The 12,239-nt window shown below is 34.4% G+C and overlaps 1 protein-coding gene across 1 annotated transcript in view; it reads right to left on the bottom strand.

Annotated features, from left to right (window-relative positions):
- Window positions 1-12,239, bottom strand: part of LOC127505816 (guanine nucleotide exchange factor VAV3) — a 73,838-nt gene that overhangs the window by 30,166 nt on the left and 31,433 nt on the right. The window contains exons 3-12 of the mRNA XM_051881657.1: window positions 11,796-11,854; window positions 11,630-11,695; window positions 9,266-9,374; window positions 9,077-9,169; window positions 8,149-8,217; window positions 7,957-8,060; window positions 7,780-7,879; window positions 7,312-7,407; window positions 3,441-3,509; window positions 2,443-2,529 (exon numbers count right to left, since the gene is read on the bottom strand). Coding sequence (XP_051737617.1) covers window positions 2,443-2,529; window positions 3,441-3,509; window positions 7,312-7,407; window positions 7,780-7,879; window positions 7,957-8,060; window positions 8,149-8,217; window positions 9,077-9,169; window positions 9,266-9,374; window positions 11,630-11,695; window positions 11,796-11,854 — 852 coding nt within the window. The remainder of the gene's footprint in view (window positions 1-2,442; window positions 2,530-3,440; window positions 3,510-7,311; window positions 7,408-7,779; window positions 7,880-7,956; window positions 8,061-8,148; window positions 8,218-9,076; window positions 9,170-9,265; window positions 9,375-11,629; window positions 11,696-11,795; window positions 11,855-12,239) is intronic.

Raw genomic sequence — 12,239 nt, 5'->3', positions numbered from 1 at the left:
GGAGCAAACTCATTGCAGACATGCTTGTACACTGCTAGGGGTCAATGTTCTTGAGTTAGATGTTTCTTTCTCCACAAAAACTGTTCAAAGCTTCATACTGTCTCTGCTTAACTTCTCTTTCTTTCTCCACAAAAACTGTTCAAAGCTTCATACTGTCTCTGCTTAACTTGCTGGGGTGTAACTAACTAAAAGTAGGCATGCAAATCAGTGCAGTTTTAGTAGTCTGACACCATCTCTGCTGTTTTTAAAATAGTTCAGCATTTCCAGTAACATACAGTAGATTTTTTTTCCCACCAAGTGTTCACTGAGTGTAACGTGAATAAAGAAGCACACAGCCTTTCAACAGAGTGAACTGAAGAATTATTCAAATACGCCTTCCTAAAAAAGTTGCACTGCGAAGAGTGATTCATGTTAGTAAACTAATTTGTTTCAGTGGTTAATGTTTCACTGATTCATTTTGATGATCTTAACAGAGTTAAGAACTAAAGTGCTAAACTAAAGTGTGACCATATATATATATATATATATATATATACAGTAGCAAGGAAAAGTATGTGAACCACTTGCAGAATCTGAGAAAATGTGAATAATTTTAACAAAATAAGAGAGATCATACAAAATGCATGTTATTTTTTATTTAGTACTGTCCTGAGTAAGATATTTTACATAAAAGATTTTTACATATAGTCCACAAGACAAAAAAATAGCTGAATTTATTAAAATGGCCCCATTCAAAAGTATGTGAACCATTGATTCTTAATACTGTGTGTTGTTACCTGGATGATCTACGACTGTTTTTTTGTTTTGTGATGGTTGTTCATGAGTCCCTTGTTTGTTGTGAGCAGTTAAACTGCCCAATATTCTTCAGAAAAATCCTCCAGGTCCTGCGGATTCTTCAGTTTTCCAGCATTGTTTGCATATTTGAACCATTTCCAGCAGTGACTGTATGATTTTGAGATCCATTTTATCACACTGAGGACAACTGAGGGACTCAAACACAACTATTAAAAAAGGTTCAAACATTCTCTGATACTCCAGAAGGAAACATGATGCATTAAGAGCCGGGGAGTGAAAACTTTTGAATTCGAATATCAAGGTAAATTGTACTTAATTTTTCTTCCGCGAAACATGCAAATATCTTCTGTTGCTTCCGAAGGGCAATACTAAATGAAAAACAATGATATTTAAACAAAATAAGAAAAATTGGGACATCAAAAGTTTTCACCCCCCAACTCTTCATGCATTGTGTTTCCTTCTGTGTTTGAGTCCCTCAGTTGTCCTCAGTGTGAAAAGATGGATCTCAAAATCATACAATTACTGCTGGAAAGGGTTCAAATATGCAAAAAATCCTTGAAAACTGAAGAATCTGCAGGACCTGGAGGATTTTTCTGAAGAACAGAGCTCAGTTTAACTGCTCAGGACAAACAAGGGACTCATGAACAACCATCACAAAACCAAAAAAAACAGTTCATCCAGGTAACCACACACAGGTAACCTCTTTGAACTGAAGCGCTACAGCGATGTCAGTCACACCACAGAGCGTCAAAAAAGATCACGACAGCTCGAGAGACGTTTATAGTCTCACTCCAGTCTATGGGAAAGTAGCCCATTTTCGATTCTTGTGAGGTTTATTGTGCCTGCAAATTCACCCTGACACCCACCCCCGAAAAAAAAAACTCTTCGGATCTACACGATTCACATAAATGACATATTTTGATTCAAAACGGCGAATTTCGGCGAAAAGCGACTAGTTTGCAGGTATGTAAAAACCAATGGTTCACAAACTTTTGAACTGGGTCATTTTAATAAATTCAGCTATTTTTTTGTCTTGTGGACTATATGTAAACATCTTTTATGTAAAATATCTTACTCAGGACAGTACTAAACAAAAAATAACATGTATTTTGTATGATCTCTCTTATTTTGTTAATATTATTCACATTTTCACAGATTCTGCAAGTGGTTCACATACTTTTTCTTGCAACTGTATATATATTTATACACACACACACATTTTAAATAAATTATATTATGTAATACTAACCAATTTTAACAATATCATGAAATAACAAAATATCAAAACTAACTTAGTTATCTAATTATTAAAGTTAAGGTTCTTAAAATCAAACTTTGATAAAACTTCTACAAATTAATCTGAATTTATTTTGTTAAAATATATTATTATTGTTTAAAAAAAGGCAAATAAAACAATTTAAGATGACCTCAGTGAAATAAAATGTTGTTTCAGAGGCAGTAGACTTTTGCATGAGGTACACAATAGGGATATTCTCTCCTGAAAAAAACTTACTGAGGTGGAAAATTTGTCTTTTTAGCTTATAATGTAGCTAGATACTTTATCAAAAGTGTAGTTTGAATACAGTAGCTTCCCCATTAGTTTTAAATGAAGTGTGTGATTTATACGAAGTGTGTGATTTAGCTCACAAGGTTTTCTATAGATTTCTGGTACTGGTCGATGTCTCGTAGAGTCTCGATGTCTCTCTTCACCTCGTTGACATACTGGGCCAGATCCTGAAGAGATGGAAATGCAAACAAAACACCTTAACATTCAACATGCTTAGACTTTGACCTGGGTATAAACAAGGAAATCTTTGTATCAGTGAGCTAAAAATAACCATATTTCCTCCCCAGCTTCCTTATTGACAATGTCGCCCATGTGATGTTTTCAAGGGACTCATTTCCGTCTAAAAATATAAAATAAGATTTAGCGTCTGAAAGGCGAGGCTGATTTGACAAATGTCATTGCGAACACATTGCCCCCCGTTCCCGTGAGTGGAGTTTAGCGACTCATTCATCATCGCATATCTAGAATAATCAGAGAATGGGGGGGCTGCTCATGCTCGCCCACCATGAGGATCTTTAAGGGGAGCACTTGAGGAGGTTAACCGCGTTAGCCCGATACCCCAATCAATGCTAAGTGGCTAATTTATCCAAATGAAATCATCACAGCCCTCGGTGCAATCTGCACAATCTTCTCAGCTTGATTTGCCTCAATTAGCGGACGGTTACCTGTCAAGATGCATTCGGCACCATCTTGATCATGTCTGAGTCAAGAGGGCCACATTGATTTTCAACGAAAGCTTTTCTTACGAAAAAGTTGATGTATGCCCATGCAAAATAAATAGCTATAAGAGAATGAAATTTGTCACTGTTGTCATTTCAAATTGAACAAGGCCTCTAATATCACAGAAAGATGGGTGATTAAAAGCCTGTTGGTATAAATTATGCAATGATGGGGAGCTAATGTGTGTATGAGAGCAGATAACAAGGCCTAGCTGTCGGGTGAAGACTGTAGGAGGCCTCATTTGTCATTTTATGGTTCAAATGAGTGCTTACGCTGCTGCAGACTTCTCAGTAGACTATTACACACAAGTCAAAGCAACAGGCAGCTTATGAAAAGGACATTTACACACTCAACCCACCTTCATGGCGTCCAGCGCTTGCCGTAAATTACTCTTGTCTGTGGCATCATGGGTGTGTTTTACCAGCTCCTGTCAGGAAGGAAGAGAGATATGAGATGGTGTTCACGGCCCGTGTCTCAGTGTCTTATTATCATCAGATGATGATGAACACAGCAGACAGTCAGATGTACAGGAGCGAAGCCGAGCCGGAGGACATCTGTCACTCTTGCACGCTCTCATAACTCCCACTCATAACCATGAAAATTGTTTACCAACAATATAGACAGAACATTTAGCTATAAGTCATCTAAAATGTAACAACATTGTCTACTAAGAGTGTTTTGAATTAAGTTAACAAAAGTAATTGCATTTTGTCACAACAATAATTTGACTTTTTTCTCATCATTTGTTTTCATTTGATTTGAAAAAGCTGTAGATGTCTTTAAATACTATGTATGTACTTGCGTCAAAAAAATAATGTTGTGGTATAATGTAAGGTTTCAGCGTACACTTAGGTTTAGTATAGTTAAGTGCTTAGTGAAGAGCAGCAAAGATGTCTATTTACAACATGTTTTTGAAGCGTTGATCATTGTAGCCAATCACAGACATATCTGTTGAGTGCATGAACACAATGGCCAATCAGAGCTGTTTAGGAATCCGCTCAACAGCGCTCAAAACCGAAGTCAGTACTTTTGACAACCCTAATTTATATATGGAATTTTAGGTGATAGCAAAAAGATGAATGTTTAAAATTAAATTCAATTAATTAATTTAATTAATAAATGTACTAGCCAGGGAATTGAATCTGGAACTATTTTGTAAGAAATGTTTTAATGAGATTTCCAATATTTAATATTAGCTGAGCAGCATTGTGTGTGTGATAATACAGTTTTGATTTTTACTTGATAGTTTACACTGAAGCAGAATTGATTTTTTATTTGATTTTACATGTGTGTTCATCAATCCCTGCTCCGTAAAAAAAAGGAGGTGACAAGATTATACAAGGTGATTATGTGGAAAGCCTTAGAATACAATACAAACACATACAGCGTGGCATGTCTTTATATCTTACTTTCTCTTTTCCCCCCTCACACACACACACACAAACTGAAATAATATCCCAACCTGCATCGCAGGTTCAAGAATTGAAATGAGAAGCAAAAGGTTTTTGTGGGGTTGAAATTGCCTTCCTGCTCCGGGATGAAGTAAACAAGACATCTGGGCCAGTCTGTAGGATAAGGGAGGGTGCTATGAATGTCCTTTACTCAGGTCTGATAAATGGCTTCCTTTTGGCCTAAGAGATATATTGCCATCCAGCACAAGCCAAATCCCCTGCGTCAGTCAAGCTGAACCTGCGCATTATTATCAGCAGAAAGACGGACATCACCTTATTTTTCATTCTCACTTCCTTCTGCCCTCACACAGCGAAAGAGAGAGACAGAGAGAGAGACAGAAAGGAGGTATGACACTAACACAGAGATTACTGCAGAAATAAAATGCAGCCAATCTCTTATCCAAACGTTTGCAGAATTCTAGGTGAATATCATTCAAATGTGATTTCACAGCGCAGCATCGCAGTATTGTAAAGTCTGGCATCTTTTTATGTTCAATAACTGTACAATAGCCCAAATTATGCTCAAAATTTGCCACATTACTAACATTCGCTCATCACCATCTTCTGGTTGCTTTGTTTCAGTCAACCAATGCAAAAAATCTCTCTCTCTATATATATATATTACCACTTTAAACTGATATTTATTGGCTTAGTTGAAACAATTTCTTAAAAGCACTTATTTATAATTCTTACTTCCTGATTTATGAACATTACTTTGACTTCTTTGCATGGTTAAAATCTGACAAATTTAAACTTCAACATACAGTACAGTTCAAAAGTTTGGGGTTAGTAAGATTTTTTAATGTTTTTGGAAGAAGTTTCTTATCCTCACCAAGGCTGCATTTATTTGATCAAAAATACAGTAAGGACGGTAGTATTGTGAAATATTGTTATAATTTATAAAATAACTATATTTTAAAATGTAATTTATTCCTGTGATGGTAAAGCTCATCATTACTCCAGTCTTCAGTGTCACGTGAACCTTCAGAAATCATTCTAATATACTGATTTGCAGCTCAAGAATAATTATATTATTATTATTATTATTATCATTGTTGAAAACAGTCGTGCTTCTTAATATATTTTTCGAAACCGTGTTACATTTTTTCAGGATTCTTTGATCAACTTTAAACAGAACGTTCAACAGCATTTATCGGAAATAGAATCTTAGTTGTGTAAAAAATTAACTCTCATATTTGATCAATTTAATGCATCCTTGTTGAATAGAAGTATTAAGTTCGTTAAAAAATAATCTTAGTTGCCCAAAGTTTTAGGGTTTGAAAAAAAAACGTAATCATTTGGAGTAAATGAAGAAGAATTATTTATTTAATTTGAATATTTCAATATTAGAATATTTAATAATAGATTATTTATGATTTATTTTCAATATAACTTGTTATGTAAAGCTGGTTCGCTCTTTCTCTCACTGGCCAAGGCTTTCTCCAGCAGAGCAAAGAGCAGAGAAAGACAGTCTGTCACACGCTAGCCTGCTCTCCAGAGGGGCAGCAGACAGACAGACGCTCTATCTGCACTGCCTGCCCCACACACATACACACACACACACACACATACACACGCACGCACGCTCCCTAAACCCACAGCTGGCCAGATGGGCAGGGAGGTGAACTGAGCTGTGGACAGCCATGCAGGCATGCTAAGTAGATGCTTGCGCACACACACACACAGAAAACACCTTCGCTTTTCTGTCCGCTGAGAGCCAAAAGGTTCCTGCAACAGCAGGAGGATCGTGGTGGCTTCAGTCTACACATCTCCCTCTCACTATTTTTCTATTTCTCTCTCGCCTTCGTTCACATTTATTTCTAAATCCCCTCATAGCTGGGTCATGCAGTAGACCTAACGTGTGATGGACAGAGACACACTATGAAATATTCATGGCAGGCTGCGTGAGATGTTTGTGGAATAGGGCCAGACCAAACATACAGGAGTGGATAAAGCATGCTGCTTCTCCATTATGTGGATTATACTGCCTCTACTGGAGGACTGTGGAATATATTATGCTGCCCCTACTGGTGGATTTCATACATGGATTATGCTGCTTCTACGTGAAGACAGACACCACTGCCCCTAGTGGATATTTGCAGTAAAGCAGACATTTAAAGACAGGGCACATTAATCAGTGCACATTATGATAAATGCTTTAGACTCTTCCATCAAAATAATAATAATATTAAAATCTTTCTCCACCTCTGAAATGACTTTCCTTCAACCAAAACCAATTTCCAATGGGCTCAAAAAAAATTACTAGTAATATATTTATTTATTATATATTTATTAACTATGCCAAAATTTATAATATTAAAGTATATTATTAATGATACATATTAATAATTAATAATAATTTGAAGATAATTAATAATATATCCATGCTATATTGGTATCATTTAGATACTATTCGTTTTTATTAATATTTTGAATTAGTTTTTATTTTTATATTTCCATATTCATTTTGATTTTATTTCAGTTAATATTTATTTTATTAAAGCAGCAAAAAAATTGTATGGTTTTAGTTTTACTATAATATGCATTATATATATAATGTATGTGTGTGTGTGTGTGTGTGTGTGTGTAAATAATTTCATAGCTTAACATGTTTAATTATTCCAATCAAATCCCACTACATTATTATTATTACTACATAATAAAATGTCACAGTATAGATATTATGCATTATTATGTTGTCTCTAAAGTATTTAATGAAGAAGATTCAGGTAAAACATGTTAGTGTAGAAGCAGGAATACAACAAAATAATTTCAAACCTGTAGAAGCAGATGATACTTCAGAACTCTCTGCATCGGAACAACTAGCAGATCTCTCAGAGTAAACTTCCCATTGTTGGCTCGTTTGGAACATAACTGAAATGTATAAACAAAAAACACATATGTGACATTTGATGAAGAGAACAAAATATTAAAAAAAACTGTACTACTCTCAACCACCAGGTGTCAGTGTCTAACAGCAAATAAATTCTACAGGTTCAGTTTTGGTAGTGAAAAATAAAAACTACTTTAATAAATCATTTCATGACAGATGATTTTCTTTCCACCGTGCTGTACAAAAGATAGTGTTAGATACAGTCAGTTAATTTTAGGATATAAGATAATAGTTCTTAACATATCTAATAGTTCTAACAAAAAAAGATTTGTGCTTTTAATGCTAAAAAGGGTACCGTATTCATGGAAAGTGCCAGTGAGATGTTTCATGAATCCAGTCTGACAATGCCTTACCTCTAACATCTGCCTGACATCCTCTCTGTTCTTACAGATGTCATCCAAACACGCAATGGCTGATTCTACATGACTGCAGTATTTCCCATACAAGACTAATCTATCACACAGAAAAAAACAGACACGTGTGAGAAGAGGAAGGAGGGTTTCATTTCTTAAATAGCTAAAGAGAATCACCTTTCTTTGTATTTTATAAAAATCTGGTGCAGGTTACTGGCGTTATGCATAAGCACTGAATCCTGAATCTCCCTCAGAAGACTTGTGTGCACTTTCACAAGGTCCTGTTGAGATACAGAACATGAAAATATGAGGCAATGACACACAGATTCAAGATAAATTCTGTCCTCCATTAAAGGTTTTGTGACTCACTGGTATATTGATGAACACTTTTTGAATATCCACACCAGACAGTGACTGTCCCAGAGGCTTCATAAAGAACTGAAAATAATAATGAAATATAAAGATCAAAAAGCTGATATGGCCAAAGCTACACAATAAAGATATATTGGAATATAAAAGAATTTTTGACCCATCATGGTAATTTTTTTCCATGGTTTTATTATACTGTAGTAACTACAATGGAAATGTTGTATATTCATATATTTTAAATAAATAAATTTTACCATGATAATACCACAGTGGAGATGTTATATATTCATACAAAGATTGAAAATCAATCAATCAATCAATAAAAACAACAACAAAAAATCTATATTGTAATATAATGATTCTTTGAATCGTTGTGGAAATTTAACATGGTTTTATTATAGTAACTACAATGGAAATGTGTATCTTCATTCTAAGATGTAAAATAAATGGAAATTTACCATGGCTTAAAAATAAATAAATAATAACAATAATAATAAATAACATTTAATAATAATAAAATACTTTTTTATTTAATGTTAGCAGTACTTATAGTTTATAAATATGTTTAAACTACTTTAAATATTTTCAAAAGCACAGATTATTTTAAGAATCTTTTTGTCATTTTAATTTCTTTACAGTAATTTGATGATAATGGTGGCTTACAGCAAGTCATCAGAGGGAAATTGTAAAAATAACTGTGGTATTTGTAGTTTCTAGAGGTATCATGGTAAAATTTTGTATGGTAAGTTACATTGATCTAAACATGGTAAAAAAAAAAAAAAAAAAGATTCATCCATTACCTGTGGTTACTATGGTCTTAATAAAAATACCAAAGTTAATTATGTGTTCCATTACATTAAGCAGACACTTGGAAGATCACACACATTACATCAATGGGTCTGACTGTGCAGTTATAAAAAGGCCTCACTTTCTCTATGGAGTCCAGTGTCTCTGTGTATTTCTCCTCAGTCTGTTTGATTTCCATTAGACAGCAGCTCCTGATGTCCGTCTCGGCCTGTTTCTGTAATTACAGCAGCAAGAGAGAGCGAGACAGAGGGCATTTTATGACTCGCAAACCTAAACATGTTTACTCGTAAAAGCATTTTGGTTAGCTCACCTGTGGCTGTACCAACTCAACCTTCATCAGGTCTTCATACACCTCTCCACCCTCGTCATCATCATACACACAGTCATAGAGATCTTCCTCATCTTCAACACCATTTTCACTGAAACGCACAGACCAACAACATTTAGTGATTCTCCAAAGGTTTTAGTTTAGTACATAAACTTTTTGGTTGCAAACCAAAGACTACAGTCAGATACAGTTGGTTTAAAGTAAGCATAGAGATATAGATGGAGGATGGAACAGAAAACCCCCTAAGAGGACAGCATGTGTTCAAATGCTTCAGCATATCCGATATATAGAGAAAAAGACTTCTTCTGGAAATTGCTCATGAGGGGTTTAAAACGATAATGTTTCTCTTGTCTAAATTAAACACACGGTTTTCAGCTACAGCAAAAGAGACTTTATAGCTGAGTCAGGCCTTAAAATCACTCAGATATGTTCTCCAGATGGGTAAAAAAAGAGAAAGAAACTGTGTTGATCTCTTTACCTAACCATGTCTGTAGTTTGAATCTATTACGAAATGCCTTCAAGGAAAAGTCTCTTTCTGACAGGGACAAAATCATACTGGCACATCGCCCTCCAGGGAAAATCACTCAGCAAACACGTTTCATATGAACAAACCATCACATGAGGAAAACAACCCTCTGCTAGAGGGCCTTGTGTGTGTATGTGTGGTTAAGAAACAGATGGGATGAGGTCGAGCCAAAACATAGTGACAGCAACATCAATATTTGCTACGCATAATATCAAATCCTCAAGCATGTCATATGAGGAGAACAGACATTTCTGCTGATGCTACGTGTTGCCAACAGCCTGACAAACTACAGCTCGCTACTCAGTAGAATCTTTTATGTCATCAGAAGCAGTGCTGTTATCATTAACTAAAACTAAAAGTTTATATATATATATATATATAAACTCATACAGTACATAGTCACGGTAATAACTAAATTAAATATAAGAGTATCATCTTCTGACAAATCTAATATTGATAAAGTGACATTTTAATACTATGGAAGCTTGTTTCCACCACTGAATAAAAACTAAAAAAAAGGTAATTATGACTTATTATCTCACAATTCTGACTTTTTATCTTGCAATTGAGAGTTTATATCTCACAATTCGGACTTTATAAGTCGCAATTGTAGGTTTATATCTCATAATTGCATCAAAAAAGTCGGAATTGTGTTTCTATCTCGCAATTCTGAATTTCTGACTTTATTCCTCACAATTCTGACTTTGCAATTCTGAGTTTACATCTCATAATTCTATTTCTTGCAATTCTGAGTTTATATCTCGCAATTCTGAGTTTATTTCTTGCAATTCTGAGTTCACATCTCACAATTCTGAGTTTATTTCTTGCAATTCTGAGTTCACATCTCGCAATTCTGACTTTATTTCTTGCAATTCTGAGTTCACATCTCGCAATTCTGACTTTATTTCTTGCAATTCTGAGTTCACATCTCACAATTCTGAGTTTATTTCTTGCAATTCTGAGTTCACATCTTGCAATTCTGACTTTATTTCTTGCAATTTTAAGTTCACATCTCGCAATTCTGAGTTTACATTTCACAATTCTGACTTTATTTCTTGCAATTCTGAGTTTATATCTTGCAATCCTGACTTTATTTCTTGCAATTCTGAGCTTACATCTCGTAATCCTGACTTTATTTCTTGCAATTCTGAGTTTACATTTCACAATTCTGACTTTATTTCATGCAATTCTGAGTTTACATTTCACAATTCTGACTTTATTTCTTGCAATTCTGAGTTTGTATTTTATCTTGTATAAAAGTAAAGTGATTTTTCTTTACATTTTTTCTTATAACTGCGAGTTTATAACTCTCAATTCTGACTTTTTTCTCAAAATTTTGAGATATAAACTCACGATTGCAAGTTATAAAGTCCGAATTGTGAGATATAAACTCGCAATTGCGAGGAAAAAAGTCTTGAGAGATAATTGAGAGATAATTACCTTTTTTATTTGTTATTACATGGTGGCAAAAAGCTTCTATAACTATATGACAAAGACCTTAACTAATTAAAAAAAAAGGAATAAAAAAAAAAGAAATGAAAAAAATCTCTTTATGTGTTAATGACAATACGTAGTTGAAGTTTTCAAAAGTCGTTTTTTACACATATGTATCTGAGGGCATCTACAGGAGAACAGTATGTGTGTGGCACACATTATGCCATGACTCAACATGTTAACATCAACCTAAGTACTCCTGTGTGCTCCAGCCTGAGGCTCCTATATCTCTTCTAACAGATACCGTACAGTGAGGTTAAAATATCACCTTGTTTCTGCAGAGGAAGACAAGCACTGTAAGCAAAAAAAAAAAAAAAATGACTCACTCTATCAGATCCTCTAGATGGTTATAAATGTCTTCATCCTCAACACTCTCTTCTGTGGGAAATGGCCTAGAATTGAAAGAAAGAGAAAATATGCAGTTTCATCTGCACTCGTAAAACAGTTCGAATTTTTCATTTCTTCTTTTTTTTTTTTTTTTACATATTGTACCTTATTCCAGTCTGCTGTGCAATGTGTGTATGAGAGAGTTTGGACAGTGTGTCCATAACCTAAAAGAAAAAAACCAAGAAAAATACTCATTATTTGTTAAGTAAGGGATAATATACAGTCCAGACAGTAATTATTGCAACTATATATATATGCATTAAAATATAAACAGACCTATTTATTTAAAACCTTATTAATATAATACTTAATGCTTATAAAAATAAGTATTATATAATAAAAAATATGTGTGTAAATGTTAATTATGAAAGATACAAAGAACACATCATCTTCAAGACAGAAATAACAGCACGCCAACATTACTACCAGTAGGGGTCAGTGTGCATCAACATTTCAATGCCGTTCAGGTTTACATGCACAATCAGCCTCTGACATGAACATTTGAAAGATTGATTCATCATCATCTTTTGTGCTCTATCACCAAGAGTG

Source organism: Ctenopharyngodon idella, chromosome 23, assembly GCF_019924925.1.
Source record: "Ctenopharyngodon idella isolate HZGC_01 chromosome 23, HZGC01, whole genome shotgun sequence".
Lineage (NCBI taxonomy): Eukaryota > Metazoa > Chordata > Actinopteri > Cypriniformes > Xenocyprididae > Ctenopharyngodon > Ctenopharyngodon idella.
This window is presented reverse-complemented; position numbering and strand designations above follow the sequence as displayed.